This window comes from Diceros bicornis, chromosome 18 (assembly GCF_020826845.1).
Source record: "Diceros bicornis minor isolate mBicDic1 chromosome 18, mDicBic1.mat.cur, whole genome shotgun sequence".
NCBI lineage: Eukaryota > Metazoa > Chordata > Mammalia > Perissodactyla > Rhinocerotidae > Diceros > Diceros bicornis.
In genome coordinates this window covers 16,761,463-16,780,457 of record NC_080757.1, presented here as the reverse complement: position 1 = coordinate 16,780,457, position 18,995 = coordinate 16,761,463, and the positions used below count along the sequence as shown (strand labels likewise).

At 41.9% G+C, this 18,995-nt stretch overlaps 1 protein-coding gene across 2 annotated transcripts in view; it reads left to right on the top strand.

The window, feature by feature from the left end:
* Nucleotides 1–784: 784 nt before the first annotated feature.
* Nucleotides 785–18,995, top strand: part of VPS53 (VPS53 subunit of GARP complex) — a 151,249-nt gene continuing 133,038 nt past the window's right edge. For both annotated transcript variants that reach the window (XM_058560153.1, XM_058560152.1), the window contains exons 1-4: nt 785–999; nt 3,267–3,347; nt 13,864–13,913; nt 15,701–15,767. In XM_058560153.1, the coding sequence (XP_058416136.1) occupies nt 913–999; nt 3,267–3,347; nt 13,864–13,913; nt 15,701–15,767 (285 nt within the window). In that variant the 5' untranslated portion in view covers nt 785–912. The remainder of the gene's footprint in view (nt 1,000–3,266; nt 3,348–13,863; nt 13,914–15,700; nt 15,768–18,995) is intronic.

The following is an 18,995-nucleotide window of genomic DNA, read 5'->3' as shown; positions in this document are numbered from 1 at the left end:
GGAAAAGTGGTTCCACAGGGTGATCTGGCCTCTTTTTCCTTTGTGGTGCATAAGGGCTAGACACCCTAATATCACCTGTATTACCAGCTTAAATCTGCACAGCGCTTTTTGTATTTAACCCTCACCACATCCTTCCAGGGTAAGCCCAGCAGGTGGAGTACTTTGTTCAAGATCACACAGTCGTGGAATGGGACTTAGACTCCAGATACTCAGAAAGTAAACATTTCCCAGCGGCGGGGCACTGCTTAATCTGGCTCTTTTTTTTCCGCCAAGGCGGAAGCTGCAGACACCCCCAGAAAACTCTGCCCAGAGGCATGGCACAAGGGGAACTTCGTCAAGCGGACGCTGTCCCATCCTACAAATTGTCCTTGGCACCATCGCCACTTACCAGCTGGGGTCATTTCTCCCCGATGGCAGGGGGACACCTACTGCCATTGACCAAGGGGGCCCTGGCAGCTGAAGGATCGCCGGCTTCGCAGCCCGTGAGGGGGGCCGTCGTTGGGTCTCGACGCTGCCGGGGCTTACCCTCACCGGGGGTTCCTGCCGGGGCGGCCAGGCCCTCCTCAACACCAGGGCCCTCAGTGGGGGACGCCTCTGGCGAGGCGAAGAGGGCCTCCACCATCTTAAGGAGAGCTGACGGCAGGCAAGGGCCGCCGGACTACAGGGCTGCCGGGGGAGACTCCCGGGACGTGACAGGAATGCCTCCTCCGGGCGACCAAAGGTCAGTCCTCCGCTATCCCAGAGTGCCCCGGATCCCGGAAGTGCCCGGCTTCCCGGAAGCGCCCGGCTGGCTGACAGAGCTGAGTCTTGTCTGAGCGCTGCAACGCGAGGGTTGCTGGTCTGGGACGTGGGTGACGGCTGGAGGTCCGACTGGGAGTTGGGGTGGGCGTCGGAAGGGGGCTGGGCGGCGGGATGATGGAGGAGGAGGAACTGGAGTTCGTGGAGGAGCTGGAAGCCGTGCTGCAGCTCACGCCTGACGTGCAGCTCGCAATCGAACAGGTGAGCGTTCCGCCCCCAGAGGGGGGGAGGGTGCGGGGGATGGGGCAGCTCTGTGGGAGGGACCTGGGGTTGGACGGGGAGGAAGCGGTCTTTGGACTGAGAGTGGGGAGCTAGGCACGGAAGGGAAAGGAAAGGCTTGAGAGGAGGTTGTGGTGGGAAGAGGCTTCTGAATCTGGGGAAGGGAGAGAGCCCTTTCTAGGCGTGGGTTGTCTTTGGAGGGTGGGGCGTCCTGATGGGTTTGGGCAAAGGACCTGTGCCCCCTGAAAGGATGGACCTAGAAGAAGGGACTTCATGGGTAGCAACCTCAGATTTGGGGGGTTGTAGGGCGGTTCTTTTATTTACCAGGCTGGTGTGCCGCCGCTCTCGATTCTCAAACTAGCTCCTTGTGAGTGACTCGGAATTTAGAGGAGGGGGGTACCTTTAATTTCTGAAGCGGATCACAGAGCAGAGGGGAAAGAGTTGAGAAAGGACCCTTTTACTATACTTAAATGGTTGAAAATTCCTGCTGCTGATCAGTTTGGGGTAGGTTGAAGAATATTCCCAGGAGGCCTCCCTTCCCTGCAGAGACTCTTTAGATGACTAAATTCTCTTTTCAAGTTTATTGAGTTTTTAAGAGTAATGATATTAGAAATAGTGATTTAGACCCTTGTACAGAGTATTGTTCCTGATAAAGGGAGAAAATCTCTCTTAAAGGAATTGGCGTAGGGGATATGATTTAAGAAAAGGAGGGTTGTGTCACATTTAATGACCACTGGGAAGTTTTTCAAAGTAAAACATTACTACTACTATTGCCAATAGTTAATATTTATTGAGCATTAATACTATGGGTCTGCCACTACATTAAGTAATTTGTATTGTTCCATTTGTAGATTTTTGGATGTGTGTTTTTCTAGGAGTGGTTGGATTATCCATACAGGGCACATTTGGCACATCCTGAGGATGCCAGACCATTGGGCAAAGGTTTTGGTGTTCAGGCCACACTGCTCCCCACCCACCTCCATCTGCCAGAAAAAGATACATTTCTGGTTTTTTGCTGAGGAAGATTCGCCTGAGCTAACATCTGTTGCAATTTTCTTTTTTTGTATGTGAGTCGCTGCCACAGCATGGCCACTGACAGATGAGTGGTATAGGTCCACGCCTGGGAGCTGAACCCTGGGCCGTGGAAGTGGATCACAGGGAACTTAACCTCTAGGCCACAGGGGCTGGCCCAAGACATACATTTCATTTGCTCTTTGGACCTAGTGGGTTCTAATTGAAGAAACAAATAATGCAGTCAGTTATTGTTTGACAAGGATTTTAGAAGAATACATTTTTGCTGTTTATTAAGAAAATTGAATTCTAGCATAGGTTTATCTAATAAACCGACACCAGAGAAGAATTTGCTTCCCAGAATAGCTATCTTGAGCCGGTGAAATCCAGTACCCAGGGGATCACTTGACTGTTTTTATAATCCACCTTGTTACATGTTCTTCAAGTTGCAACTTTTTTTTGTGTGTGTGAGGAAGATTAGCCCTGAGCTAACATCTGATGCCAATCCTCCTCTTTTTGCTGAGGAAGACTGGCCCTGGGCTAACATCTGTGCTCATCTTCTTCTATTTTATATGGGACGCTGCCACAGCATGGCTTGACAAGTGGTGCGCACCCGGGATCCAAACCCGCGAACCCCTGGCCCCTGAAGCGGAGAGCGCGCGCACTTAACCGCTACGCAACCAGCCGGCCCCCAAGTTGCAACTTTTAAAGGGAGTTAGCTGTATTTCTCAGAAGGTAGCATTCTTTTTTCTGTTAAAGAGATGGACAGTTCCTGAATGCCAGCTTTCCATTTCCTGACACTGTCTGAAGCACAAAAATGGCTTCAATGCATAGTGAATTCTCCTGCAGAGACATCATTGAGACGTGGAGCATAAGTCTGTCATCAAGACTTCCTTAGTACAACCATGTCATCAGCTGGTTTAATCTGATAGTGCACAATGCCTGCTTATATTTCCTTGTCCTTGGAATCTTGTTGATGTCTGTGGAACTTTTCACTGTTGTACATTCTGTTAGTTGCACCAAGATGTTAAAATTACAGATGTTGGTGAAAATTAAAGAGTTACTTTAACAGCTGTTTTATTGAGCATCTGTTGTGTGTTAAGCCTTGTAAAATGGAAAGAGATATGGTTTTTGTCTTCAAAGAATTTACTAGGGAGTAGTAAGTAGGGAGGAGAGAAATAATACATAAAACAAGATGGAAAGGTGACAGCTATTTTTAATCCCCCATCTTTGTATAGGTATTTCCAAGCCAGGATCCCCTAGATCGAGCAGATTTCAATGCTGTGGAGTATATCAATACCCTGTTCCCGACGGAACAAGTGAGTATAGAGTTTCCTTTATTTCAGCGGCTTCTGGCTCATCCTGTGTTATGATTGGTGTGTTATACTACATAATCTAAGGGGCCTTGATAAACAAGTGTGAGTTAAATTCATATCAAACTCCATTGTAACCAATTGGGGGAGATTAGCTAATACCAAATACTGTTGTTGTGTTAGAGTGGAATTCTTTATATAGGGAGCATATTATTAGAAATTGTACCCTTAGGTCGTAAGAGTCCCTGCAAACTTCCTGTAGTAAATTGGGAACTGGAGAGAATTTTTAAAATGTCATAGAGAAAAGTGGGAGTGAGGTGGGCAGGCTAAGCCTGGAGCCATAAAACTACTTTCACTCCTGTTTCAAGATGTAACTTTTCAGACTTTCTGTTTTATTTTGTTTTGTTGAGTGATTTGCCTATCCAGGTGGGTTTTTCTTGTAAAATTAGTTTTTGGGCATTTAGGTGAGAAGTAGACCAGAATTAGAAGCAGCAGAGTTGGGAGAAGGTCAGCTAGAGTTGTGCTTGGTTTTTCATTTATTAATCCAGCAAACGTTCAGTGGGTCCCTGTCAGGTGTTGTCAGTCACTGTGCCAGGCACTGGGGATAGAAAGATGAATAAGACCCAGTCCATGCCCTTGAAGTGTCCATGATCAAGTGGGGAGAGACACTGGTGAATGCTGTAAGAGAGGTATGTAACAGTTCAGTGAGGAACGGAAGAACAATTTTTCCTGGGAAAATCAAAACCTCAGAGAGGAGGCAGCCCTTCTGCGAAGTCTTAAAGGATTCATCCTTTCATTTAGTCCAACTCAGCAATCATTCATTAAGTGCCTACTAAGTACCAGGCACTGTTTTAGAAACAGGAGAAATGGTAAACGTGACAGGCAAGTTTCTGGTCTCGTGGAGTCTAGTGTGGGGAAGAACACAATAAACATATCAACACATAATTAAAGAAGAAATTATCAAGTATGGTGGATGCTGTGATAAGAAGCCAGTGCGGCAATAGAGCATGACAGCATGGGGCGGGGGGAGGGAAGGGGTGTCCTTTAGATGGGTGGTCAGGGAGGGTCTCTCTGAGGTGCTTACCTTTATGCCGAGACCTGATATCTATGAAGGAGCCAGGCTTGTGGCAATCTGGCAGAACTCTATTCTAGGCAGAGTGAACCGCTAGGTAAATCTTCCAGGATGACAAGGGAAAGAAGGTCGTTGTAAACACAAGGCAAAGGCTCGGAGAAACGCAGAGTGTCCACAGGGAGCATACCCTCATTGGAAATGAGGCTGAAGGAGTAGGCAGAGAGCAAGGATCCTGAAGAAACTATATGTCCTCTAGGCTTGTGGTCTCTAATTTTTTGGATAACACATGCCTTTCAGTGAAATATTTTCCACAGAACTAATTTTCACTGGGCTAAATTTTAAGCCTGTACCTCCAAAATATTATGTATATATCCTAGTACCAATATTAAATAAATAAAGTTTTAGTAGTGTTTGCTATATAAATAAAAACAGAGCTTTTAATATTTTCTTCTCACACCCTCATGGGTATTATTGCAAACCCTTTGGGGATGCACCCACCTTCCTCTGGAGACTGCTACTCTAGGCACTGGGTGTTCGTTGAAGGACTTTTGACAGGGTAATGACTGGATCAGATTCACATTTTAAAAATTCCCTCTGGCAGCACTGTGGAGGATGAACTGGGGGAGACAGAACTGGGCGGGAAGACCAGTTAGCAGACTACTGTGACAGATCGCTTCAGAGGGGTGATGAGAGCCTGCGTGAAGACTGGGGTGGAGGGAACAAGATCTGAGTGCTATTTAGGAGACAGAAGTCGCAGAGTTTGGTGGGTGAAGGTATGTCAAATCTAAAATTCACTGATTTACTCAACAAAAAACACCTCCTCTGCCCAGCTCTGTAAGAAATTTGGGGCTAGAGGGGTGAACAAGATAGATATGGTCCTTACAACATAGAGCTTCCGGTCTACCTTAATAGTTACTAACTACACCATTAACAGATTCTGAGTAAATTATTATGACTTTCCAAAGACTTGTTTGTATAATTACAATACAGTAATTATTAATTATTATTTGTTACTTGCTCTCAAAAGAGCCCTAACTTCTACTACAACTATAATAATAATTAGCATTGATTGACTGCTTACTATGTACCAGGCGCCATTCTAAACACTTAACAATGATAAATTCTCCACTTTGTTAACATGCTTGTTTTGTGATGAGAATAATGAGGCACAGAGAGATCAAGAATGCTCATCTTAAATGTGATAGCTTTGCCGTGAAGGAAGCAGGCTACATACTGTAAAAGCAGAGGCCACAGGGCCTTACTTAGTCTGAGGGATCCAACAAGGCTTCCCTGAGGAAATGGCATGTAAGCTGCACATTGTAAGCCAAATGAAGGGTTTTGAACTTTGATTTCTAGCCTGGCAGACTGGGTGGGTGTTGACACCTTTACCCTATATTGGGGGTAAGGAGGAAGAGCAGGTTTCAGTGGTAAGTAGAGTAGGAGTCAGCTGTAAAGATGAGCTCAGTTTTAAATATATTTGGGCCATCCAGATGGAAATATGTAGCTAGATATTTGAGTCTGTAGCTCATAATCCCCATCATTGTTAATATCTTGGCATATATCCTTCCGAACTTTTTCTAATGGACATGTTAATTTTTAAATACATTAAAAGTTGGAAAAAAATGGTACCCTGCTGTGTGATTTCTTTTTTGAGATTTCACAGCCTTTAGACCTCATCATTTTCTATGAAAGAGGAAGTCTAGGAATTAGCTGGAGATAGAAATTTGGGAACAACTGGTATAAAGACAGTAGTTTTAGCTGTGAAAATATTTCATCTACCCCACCCTATCAAGAATGCTGACTGACCAAAACAGAAATAAGTGTTAGGTTTGAAAATTATGTGGGAAACCACTAGGTTCTCACTTCTTCCTGATACGTGTATTTTTTTTTTTTGTGAGGAAGATCAGCTCTGAGCTAACATCCATGCCAATCCTCCTGTTTTTTTGCTGAGGAAGACCAGCCCTGAGCTAACATCTGTTGCCAATCCTCCTTTTTTTTCCCCTTTTTCTCCCCAAAGCCCCAGTAGATAGTTGTATGTTATAGTTGCACATCCTTCTAATTGCTGTATGTGGGACGCGGCCTCAGCATGGCTGGACAAGTGGTGCGTTGGTACACTCCGGGATCGGAACCCGGGCCGCCAGTAGTGGAGCACGCGCACTTAACTGCTAAGCCACGGGCCGACCCTATGTGTATTTGTTTTTAAAATACTGAAGGGAGCACAGACATTTGTTGTTCCACAGATTCAGTTATATGTCTTGTCTAATTACGCCCCCATGTACATGATAGTGTGTGGTGAAGTTTCTTAGGTAACTCAGAAAAGTTATGACACGGGGTTACCTTTATTTCCCCAATCTCAGATTTATACGTAGCAGTTTATCTTCCAACCCAGATTCTCATGGACCTTGATGAAAAGGTAATAGAAAGTAGTGGCATGATTTATAATTTCTTTCAACTATTGCTAGATCTTGGCAGAACCCATCTATATACCTCATGGACGTGCAGTAAATACTTGTGAATTATGAGTTTAAAGATTTTTATTTATTTTTTCCCCCCAAAGCTCCAGTAGATAGTTGTATGTTATAGTTGCACATCCCTCCAGTTGCTGTATGTGGGACGCAGCCTCAGCGTGGCCGGAGAAGCGGTGCGTCGGTGCGCACCCGGGATCCGAACCCCGGCCGCCAGCAGCGGAGCGCGTGCACGCAACCGATAAGCCACGGAGCCGGCCCATGAATTATGAGTTTAGAATATTTAAAGTAAGGTAGATGTCAGTATGTTAGGAACAAAGTTAGTGCCGCTCTAAGAAGGAGGGTGTGTACGTGTTTGTGTTGAGTGGCAACTACTTGCAGTGTCTGTGGTTGCCTGGAAGCAGGACTGGAACAGATCCCCGGATGTTTCTAACTCACCAGGTCCAGGTGGGAGGAGCTCAGGTTTCTGTAATTAATAGGGCTTCTTGGGTGGTTCTCAAGAGTATGGGGGCCGCCCGGTGGCTTAGCGGTTAAGTGTGTGCGCTCGCTGCTGGCGGCCCGGGTTTGGATCCTGGGCGCGTACCGACGCACCGCTTCTTCGGCCATGCTGAGGCCGCGTCCCACATACAGCAACTAGAAGGATGTGCAGCTATGGCATACAACTATCTACTGGGGCTTTGGGGGAAAAAATAAATAAATAGAATTATAAAAAAAAAAAAAAAGAGTAGCCAGGTTTAGTAACAATGATCTGGAAAACCTTTCTAGCCTCCCAGTAGGCAACTGAAGATAATCGTTTGTCCTGTTTTCTTTAGAGGTTTGATTAGGGGAAACTAGATGAAATTTATGATAAACTAATATAATTAAGAACTTTGAAAAAAGAATCATATGGAGCTATTTATGAAGAATTTTTAATGACCTCCCAAATGCTCTAGATCTGTGTTGTTAAGTGAAAAAATAAGATGCCAAGTTGCCTATCGTCTCGGTTTAATTTTTTTTTTTTTTTTGATTTTTATTGATATTTTAATGGTTTCTAACATTGTGAAATTTTGGGTTGTACATTTTTGTTTGTCCATCACCCCATATATGACTCCCTTCACCCCTTGTGCCCACCCCCCACCCCCACTTCCCGGGTAACCACAGTCCAGTTTTCTCTGTCCATGTGTTGGTTTATATTCCACATATGAGTGAGATCATACAGTGTTTGTCTTTCTCTTTCTGGCTTATTTCACTTAACATAATACGCTCCAGGCCCATCCATGTTGTTGCAAATGGGACGATTTTGTCTTTTTTTATGGCTGAGTAGTATTCCATTGTATATATATACCACATTTTCTTAATCCAATCGTCAGTCGAGGGACACTTAGGTTGCTTCCACTTCTTGGCTATGGTGAATAATGCTGCAATGAACATAGGGGTGCATAAGCCTCTTTGGATTGTTGATTTCAGGTGCGTTGGATAGATTCCCAGTAGTGGGATGGCTGGATCATAGGGCATCTCTATTTTTAATTCTTTGAGGAATCTCCATACCGTTTTCCATAGAGGCTGCACCAATTTGCATTCCCACCAGCTGTGTATGAGGGTTCCTGTTTCTCCACATCCTCTCCAACATTTGTTGTTTTTTGTCTTGGTGATTATAGCCATTCTAACGGGCGTGAGGTGGTATCTTAGTGTTGTTTTGATTTGCATTTCCCTGATGATTAGTGATGTTGAGCATCTTTTCATGTGCCTATTGGCCATCTGTATATCTTCCTTGGAGAAGTGTCTGTTCATTTCCTCTGCCCATTTTTTGATCGGGTTGTTTGTTTTTTTGTTGTTCAATTGTGTGAGTTCTTTATATATTATGGAGATCAACCCCTTGTCAGATGTATGTTTTGCAAATATTCTCTCCCAGCTGGTTGGTTGTTTGTTCATCTTGATTCTGATTTCATTTGTCTTATAAAAGCTCTTTAGTCTGATAAAGTCCCACTTGTTTATTTTTTCTTTAGTTTCCCTAGTCTGGGTAGGCATGTCATCTGAAAAGATTCCTTTAAACCCAATGTCAAATAGTGTGTTGCCTATATTTTCTTCTATGAGTTTTATAGTTTCAGGTCTCACCTTCAGGTCTTTGATCCATTTTGAGTTAATTTTTGTGAATGGCGATAGCACATGGTCCACTTTCATTCTTTTGCATGTGGATGTCCAGTTTTCCCAACACCATTTATTGAAGAGACTTTCCTTTCTCCATTGCATGTCCTTAGCACCTTTGTCGAAAATTAGCTGTCCGTATATGTGTGGTTTTATTTCTGGGCTTTCAATTCTGTTCCATTGATCTGTGTGTCTGTTTTTGTACCAGTACCATGCTGTTTTGATTACTATTGCTTTGTAGTATGTTTTGAAGTCAGGAATTGTGATGCCTCCTGCTTTGTTCTTTTTCTTTAGGATTTCTTTAGCTATTCGGGGTCTTTTGTTGCCCCATATAAATTTTAGTATTCTTTTTTCTATTTCTGTGAAGAATGTCATTGGGATTCTGATTGGGATTGCATTGAATCTGTAGATTGCTTTAGGTAATATAGACATTTTAACTATGTTTATTCTTCCAATCCACGTGCATGGGATATCTTTCCATTTCTTTATGTCATCGTAGATTTCCCTCAATAATGTCTTGTAGTTCTCATTGTATAGGTCCTTCACCTCCTTGGTAAGATTTATTCCTAGGTATTTTATTCTTTTTGATGCAATTGTAAATGGTATTATCTTTTTGAGCTCTCTTTCTGTTAGTTCATTATTAGCATATAGAAATGCAACTGATTTTTGTAGATTGATTTTGTACCCTGCAACTTTGCTGTAGTTGTTGATTGTTTCTAACAGTTTTCCAACAGATTCTTTAGGGTTTTCTATATATACAATCATCAGACATCAGAAAAAATAAGATGCCAAGTTGCCTATCGTCTCGGTTTAATTTTTTTAAAAAGCTATATATTTGCGTAGAAGGAACAGTAGAAGGCAAGCTACCAAAATGCTAATGGTGGTTATACTCTGCTGGAGGTGTGAGAGATTTTAAGTATTTTCTGTAATCAGCAAGAATTGCCATCAGAATCAGGAAATATTTTTCAATAATTAAAACATTTTTATTTTTATTATTTTTTGTGTGTGTGAGGAAGATCGGCCCTGAGCTAACATCTGCCAATCCTCCTCTTTTGTTTTTTTGCTGAGGAAGACTGGCCCTGGGCTAACATCCATGCCCATCTTCCTCTACTTTATATGGGACGCTGCCACAGCATGGCTTGACAAGCGGTGCGTTGGTGTACGCCCGGGATCTCAACCGGTGAACCCCAGGCCATCGCAGCCGAGCGCCCGCACTTAACCGCTTGCGCCACTGGGCTGGCGCCATTAAAACATTTTTAAATGATAAAGTTAAAACTGTACAACCACATTACAACTAAACTAGATGAGTGATTCTGAAAGAGGAAATGTATCGTCTCCACCCAGGGCAGCCCGTCTGGATACCTGTGGGGTATTATCCCAACTCCAGGAGAGGCCCTCAACCCCAGTGAGAATGACTGCCATAGTGAGGCACTGAACTGATAGCAGGAAGTATGTCATATCCCTCAGGTGTGTTGGCTGGAGAAAAATGAGGTTGAGAACCATTGTATTAGAGGGATCATGGTAGAGTAAGAAAGAGCAGAGACCCAGGAGTCAGACAGAGCCCAGCCAAAGCCAGATGTGCTAAATGTTATATCCACGGCCTTGAGCAAAGCATGTATCCTTTCAGAGCCTATTTCCCATTCTTTACACTAAAGAGGAACATAGCATGCCTAGTATGGTTGAGAGGATCAAGGGATTTAATTTCTTTAAAATGTCTAGAAGAGTATTGCATATCAGATCCACATTAAATGCTAGCACCCTTTCCCTTTTGCTTCCTCAATAGAAAATCTGAAAGATAATGGAAAAGTGGTCACCCATGGGTCCACCTAACATGCAATCAAGCATTATAATTTTAGAATATTTCTTCCTGGTCTTTTAATAGCTATATTCTTGGGGTATTTATGGCATACTTGATATTTTTAAGTGTTTTCTCCTTGTTAACATGTTATCATAAGCAATCTTCTCTCTTGTTTCTGAGCCTCCCTGCCCCTCATGTCTGTAGTGGTAGCATAAAAGTCCATCGAATAAATTTTTTTTGTGGCCTGATTTATTGAACTTTTCTATTGATGGCCGTTTAGGTTGTTCCCAAGTTTTTGCTCTATTAAATGCAATTGAGGGCCGGCCCCGTGGCTTAGTGGTTAAGTGCGCGTGCTCCACTGCTGGCGGCCTGGGTTCGGATCCTGGGAGCGCACCTACGCATCGCTTCTCCGGCCATACTGAGGCCACGTCCCACATACAGCAACTAGAAGGATGTACAACTATGACATACAACTATCTACTGGGGCTTTGGGGGGAAAAATAAATAAATAAAATCTTTAAATGCAATTGAACACCTGAAGGCATAAATATTTTGAATTATTCTTTTTTTTTTTTTTTTGTGAGGAAGATCAGCCCAGAGCTAACATCCATGCCAATCCTCCTCTTTTTGCTGAGGAAGACCAGCCCTGAACTAACATCTATTGCCAGTCCTCCTCCTTTTTTTTTACCTTTTTCTCCCCAAGGCCCCAGTAGATAGTTGTATGTCATAGTTGCATATCCTTCTATTTGCTGTATGTGGGACGCTGCCTCAGCATGGCCGGACGAGCGGTGCGTCAGTGCGCGCCCGGGATCCCGGGCCGCCAGTAGTGGAGCGCGTGCACTTAACTGCTAAGCCACGGGGCCGGCCCCTATTTTGAATTATTCTTAGAAAAATTGTTATGGCTTAAACAGGACCTTCATGTCTAAGGAGTATTAAATTTAGGAAATAGTTACTGTACCGCCAAAAATCAATGTTTACTGATGTGGGATGACCTCCAAGTTATATTGTTAAGTGAAAAAAGCATGGTGCAGGATGATGTGCATTATATAAAGAAGAGGCTGTAAGTTATGGATGAGCTTTAAATACATAGATCATCTCTGAGAAGTACGAAAGAAACTGGCTCAGAGCCATTGCCTCTGGGGAGGAGAACTTGGGGGGATGGGTGGGACGAGGGGAGAGGAAGCCTTACTTTTCACTATTTACCCTCTTCTACTATTTGAATTTTTGATGATGTAATGTTTTACCAATTTTAAATAGATTGCAATTTTTAAATTTTGATATAATTTCCCATTTTCAGAAAAGATGCCAGAAAAGTACAAAGAATTCATGGCTTCCCTTCACCCAGATTCCCCAAATGTTAACATTTTTTAAATAGTTTTTTTAATACTAAAAAATTTTTTTTAAAAAAAGAAATGGGTTCCAGCAGAGGTAGGCAAAGCAGAAACTGTTATGCCCATTGTGCATCTGAGGAGACAGAAACTGAGGGAGGTTAGACAGCTTGCCCTGTAGACGTACAGCGAGTTTGTGGTGGCAGAGTTGTGCCAAACCCAGGTCCTCTGACAGCTCAGCTCCTGTTCCCGCAGCGTGATTCATACCCAGGCCAGTTTTGAAGGGACAGACTTGACAGTGGATTCCTCGCTTAAAATAACATCTCTTTTCTGAGATTCATCTTTACGTCAGTCTGTTCTTGGATTTCTGAAAATTCTGAGTAACCCTTGGCTTTGTCAGAACAGTAGACAGATGTGAATGGCCCCACCTGACGTCTCAAACGCTTGTGACCTGGTTCCCTTACCAGACCTGCTCCTGGCCGGCTCCTGGCCTCCTCCTGCCAGCGCAGGTTGCCAGTAGCAATTTATAAGCACCATTCCTGCATCACCCCCAATTCCTTCTGAGGTTAAATATCTGTTGAGGGAGAAGGAAAGAGGACTTATAAAATTCTCTTTTGAAAACTTGAGTTAAAATGGTTCTATAAAATTGTACTGTCTCTATTCCATTAGGGGGCACCATTTCCTCACGTTTTCTGCTTGATGAGGTTAGAAATAGTCTATTTGTTTTTATTGTCATTGTCTTAAAAATAGAAATAACTTTATTGTAATTACAATAGCAATGCATAGTCAATATAGAGCAATTAGAAAATACTCATAGGCCAAAAGAGAAACACTTAAAATCCCTCCTTTTCGTAGATTACAACTATGATGCTGATTTCATAGATTACAGCCACTAGTACGTATAGATGACAACTACTAGTGTTTATCCTTCCAAACTTTTTTCTAGTGGACCTATACACTTAGAAAAAAAAAATAGATTTATTTCTTTATTGAAGTATAACATAAAGTGGAGGAGTACACAAATCTTAAGTATACAGCTTGATGAATTTTCACAAAATTAATACTGCCATGTAACCACCACCCAGATCAAGAAATAAAACATTAAAAAAAAAGTCTTCAGATGGTGCCTTCTTGCATCCTCGCGGTCACTACCTCCCTGAAAGATAATCACTATCCTGGCTTCTAACATGAGAAACTAGTTTTACCCATTTTTGAACTATATACATGGAATTGTACTGTGTATACTCTTCTGTCTGGCTGTTTTTGTGCAACATTATATTAGTGAGATTTATCTGTGTTGTCGTGTGTTGTAATCATTCATTCACTTTCATCGCCGTATTTTGTTGTATGAATTTGTCCTATATACCAGGGGTCAGCAAACTTTCTGTAAAGGGCTGGATGGTAAATATTTTAGGCTTTGTCGACCATTCAGTATCTGTTGCAACTGTTCCCCTCTGCCATTGTAGCTCAAAGGCAGCTGTAGAGAATATGTAAATGAATGGGCGTGGCTGTGTTCCAATAAAGTTTTATTTACAAAGAATAGATGCCAGGCTGGAGTTTGCAGTAGTTACCAACTATGCTATACTTTTGTTAAAAAAGTAAAAATTGTATCATACTGTATGATTAAATTTTTGAGATGTCATAAATAGCCATTATCTATAGCTCATCATTTCCCTGTAAAAGAGGAATTCCAGGAAGTAAAATAATAGCTGGCACTTTTCCTTCTTTATTGTAGTCTTTGGCAAACATAGATGAAGTCGTGAACAAAATTAGACTGAAAATAAGGTAAGTAACACTGTATGATTATTAATAATTAATAAAAATTATGTTGTTAATTTAGTTAATCACATTCTGGATCACACTTGTCTGTGAGAACCCTGAAATCTCAGGTTTGATGTAGATGGTAATTAAAAAAAATTTTTTTTCTTTTCTTTTTTTTTTTTTACTGGAGAAGAGTCGCCCTGAGCTAACATCTGTTGCCAATATGCCTCTTTTTTTGCTTGAGGAAGATTAGCCCTGAGCTAATATCTGTGCCAGTCTTCCTCTGTTTTGTATGTGGGTTGCCACCACAGCGTGGCTGCTGAGTGGTGTGGGTCCGTGCCTGGGATCTGAACCTGTGAACCCGGGCTGCCGAAGCGGAGCGTGCCAAACTTAACCACTATGCCATGGGGCCAGCCCCTAAAAAATAATTCTTTTATGGGGTTTCCATGCGAGCCTTGTGGCAAAGGACTTGATTCTTTGATCAGTTTTATAAAATTTCAATTCAATTCAATTATTTATAAAAAAGGAAGGAAGCTGTAACAGGCTGTTCGAAACAGTTGATTATAAAAAGAAGCAAAAACATTTCTATTGTTTTTTTAAATGTTTTTATTTCTCTAGCAGATTTACCTCTTGTTTGTATTCCCAAGGCTTAGATATGAAGATGGGCTTATATGTGTATGTCTTGGCCACATACCAGCTAATAATATGATCACATCTGCTGGTTGGCATGGGTAGTGGCCCAGGATTAAACATTGTAATTAATCTAGGATGTGATTGTCTAGGTGGTCATCAAGTGTCCTTCCTGCCCAATAGCCTTGTTCTGTTTTATCCACGTTTGAATTTCCAGTTTTGACATATGATAAATACTCAGGCAATGTTTGTTCGTTATAATTATTATTATAATGGTTGATGTCATTACTTTAAATATAGGTATTTTTTTAAAACTTTTGATGAGGAGAAGGCTTCATTTTGAATCCAGGAGATGATTTTTTTCCCTTACAACCTTTGGGTTTTTTGGTGAAGACCTCTGCCATTAATATTTTATTCAGTTGGGTGCCTTAGGAAGTATAAAGAAGCCTGTTTATTATTTTGGTGGACTTTAACGATAACAGTTCTAATAGAGACCACTAAGTTGTCCAGGGTTTGCACAGAAAATGGAAATTCCCTAATCATCTAAAAATCACTTGTGAGCCAGTTGTTTTCAGCTTTCTCCCACCATAGCTTTAGTGGATTCTTCAAATGAAAAATGAAATTGACTGATATAAGAAGTGCCATTAAATGGCCCCTGTTGAGCCACAGGGGAAAGAGAAACTGGATGCCACAGATCTGTGTTCTACAATCAGGGCCCAGAGGGCGAAGCACTGATTTCGTCTATCACTCTGGATCCTTATCCTTTTTAAGGTTCCTGAAGAAGTTACTGAGGAAGGATTTTGTGTGCGGTAATTTGAATTCCCTGGCTTGTTCCCGTAAAGTTTCAGCAACTTTGTCATTCCTGGTTTACTCCATGAAAAATACTAAAAGTTATATTGGTCCTTTAGGGCAGCTCTGAATATTAAGTGAAAATAGCCTGTTTTTTAAAAAACAAAGACGACTCATCAGTCTGTGCTGGACTTGGCTTCTTACACTACTGTTGCTGCTCCCCCGGGGTCCAAGGCCTCATTCTTCTTTATATCCTTCAAACTTGTTTGGTTTTCTGGACAAGGAGGTGCATTTTGCAGAAGTTGATGGATAAGTTACTAAGTTTTTTTTCCTTTGGTCAACCTAGAATAGAGACTTTTTTAATGATTTATATCCTTTAACTTTTTTGCTAGGAGACTGGATGACAATATTCGAACTGTTGTAAGAGGTCAGACAAACGTGGGGCAGGATGGCAGGCAAGTAAGTCACTTATTCCTCCATATTAGTTATACTCCCCTGATTTCTTTAGTCCAACAACCAAGTGACCAAACTGTGGATCTCCCTGCTTGCAGAACACTTGCTTGTTGATTTTTCCCATACACAGCAGGAAACGTACGTGACCTGTCCCACTAGCAGCAGTTAGGTTAGCAGCTGCCCAGAGCAGCTATGAACTTGCACTCGGCATCCCTTGGACCAGGAGCATGTATTGTAGCACAGCTCACTCAGGGCCAGGGGCATGCAAGCTGAAATGAGAAAACCAAAGTTTCCTTGTCTTTCTCCTTAGTGTCAGACGTCTCTTGTGCCCTGCTTTATTTTGTGTACTGTGGCTGCTTTTATCTATCAGCTAGGTTGTTGGGATTTTGATATTACTTTTGTTGCTGCCAAAGATAGGAGTAACCTGTGCATTGAAAGACACTATCAACAGAGTAAAAAGGCAGCCTGCAGAAGGGGAGGAAATACTTGCAAATCATGTATCTGGTAAGGGATTAATATGCAGAATATTTAGAGAACTCCTGAAATTCAACAGCTAAAAAGCAAACAACCCAATTCAAAAATCGGCAAAGGACTTAAATAGATATTTCTCCAAAGAAGATATGTGAATGACCAATAAGCACATGAAAAGAGGCTCAATGTCACCAATTGTTAGGGAAATGCAAATCAAAACTACAGTGAGGGGCCGGCCCGGTGGCGCAAGCGGTTAAGTGCACGCGCTCCGCTGCGGCGGCCCGGGGTTCGCTGGTTCGGATCCCGGGCGCGCACCGACGCACTGCTTGGTAAGCCATGCTGTGGCGGCGTCCCATATAAAGTGGAGGAAGATAGGCACAGATGTTAGCCCAGGGCCGTCTTCCTCAGCAAAAAAAAAAAAAGAGGAGAATTGGCGGATGTTAGCTCAGGGCTGATCTCCTCACAAAAAAAAAAAAAAAAAAAAAAACTACAGTGAGATACCACCTCACACCCATTAGGATGGCTACTAAAAAAACAGAGAACAGCAAGTTTTGGCGAGGATGTGAAAAAATTGAAACGCTATGCACTGTTGGTGGGCATGTAAAACGGTGTAGGCACTGTGTAAAATAGTATGGTGTTTCCTCAAAAAATTAAAAATAAAATTATCATATGATCCAGCAATTCCACTTCTGGGTATTTATCCAAAAGAATCGAAAGCAGGGTCTTGAGGAGCTATTTGTACATTCATGTTCATAACAGCATTATTCACAATAGCTGAAATGTGGAAGCAACCCAAGTGTCCATCAACAGATGAACGGATAAGCAAAATGTGATATATACATAACAATGAAATATTATTTAGCCTTAAAAAGGAAGGAAATTCTGACATATGCTACAACATGGGTAAAACTTGAGGACATTATGTTAAATGAAATAAGCCAGTCACAAAAAGACAAATAGTATGTGATTCCACTTACATGAGGTACTTAGAGTAGTGAAAGTCACAAAGATGGAAAATATAATGGTAGTTGCCAGGGCCTGAGGGAGAATGGGGAGTTATTGTTTAATGGGGCTAGAGTTTCAGTTTTACAAGATGAAAAGAATTATGGGGATGGATGGTGGTGATGGTTGCATGACAGTGTTAATGTGTTTAATGCCACGGAACTGTACAATTAAAAATGATTAAGGTAGTAAATTTTATGTTATGGGTATTTTACCACAATAAAATTTTTAAAAAATCAAGATGGAAATAAAGTTCATATATTGCAAAAAAAAAAAAAGAGATGATAGTAACCTGATATAGCTGCAATTCCTCGTACCTAGTTCTGTCTGCAAACAGATAAGTGTAGATTCATTTCAAAGTTTTACAGTTCTTTTTGGATCCAGCTCAGGAGGCTGTTGGAAAGGAATGAAGGGAAAAAGAAGTGTGTGGGGAGGAGGTATTCTTCAATGACTGAAGGGCCAGATGTTATCTGTTAACCATTTTCCTTTTCATTTGGATTCTGTTCCTCTGTTTAGGCATCATATTTCAGAAATTGCTATCATAACAGAAATTCTGAGCATGCCATTTCTAGTCTTTCTCTCATACAGTGTCTGGGCCTCTCTTTTCAATACTAGTTCAATTAGGCCAGGTGTGTACCTTTGTAATAGCTTCAATTCTGTTATTTGTCCTCTTTGATATTTTTTAGTACAGCTGATTTTTTAAAATGTTCATGATGCTACCCAGATTATTTCTGGGTGGGGGGTGTAACCCTATGTAGAAATTCCCTGATCTCTCATATTCCTGTTTCCTCTGCTAGTAGCTCACTGGTGTTATGAGTCTCTTTCTTTTTCTTTTACATTTTTGGTTTTATTCATTTCTCTATTTTTCTTCCATTTTATGACTTTCTTTTCCTCTTAATAATCATCTTTCATTGGCCTGTTTGTGAGTAGTCTACCTTCTTCCTTATTGTCATCATCAGTATTTGTGTATAGACATATCAGGTTCCTAAAACTGATCCTATTTCGTAGTCCTTGCATGGTTCTTAGTCCTTATTGCTTTGTTTTTGTCTGTTTAGGTTTCTCCCACGAAGCATCGCTTCTCTGGCAGGTGAGGCCTGGGTAAATGGGGCCCTTAGAGGTAATAAAGAATAACAGGGTAGCCTGCAAACACTCCCGCCTCATTCTGCTCTGTAACTTTCCTACTATATGTCTGCTCGTGTAATCTCCCTCTTCAGAAACCTCAGTGGCCTCTGTCTACCAGATTAAATCCAAGTTGCTTTGCTTGGCATTCTAGGCCTAAGTCTCCCTTTCCAATTTTGTCTTCTGCTGTGATTCATCCATACTGAAGACTTAGTGCTCTACAAGCAACTCCTGTGCTTTCTGGACCTATGCTGATGTACGTCTTTTTGCCTGAAATGCTTTCTCTACTCTTTTTCTTCCAGTAGCTTCAATCTTACCCGTGTAAGGCCCAGCTCAAATACTACTTCTTTCATGAAATTTTCTGTTTAGCTCATCTGGATATACAAAAGGAATCAGAGTTTTAGAACTAGAAGGACTCGGCACCCCTCTGGTCCACTCCTCTCATTTTACAGATGAGAAAATTGATCCCAGCATCCCTCAATTAGATGTATATCCTTTCTGCCCACAAACTCCCACAGCCCTGTGCTTGTGCTTTTCATCTGGCTTTTGTGTGGCTTTCATCTGAGTTACTAGTAAACACGTCTTGTCCCCTTGGCTAGTTTATAAGCTCCTTGAGGCAAGAACCATATCTTCCTCATCTTC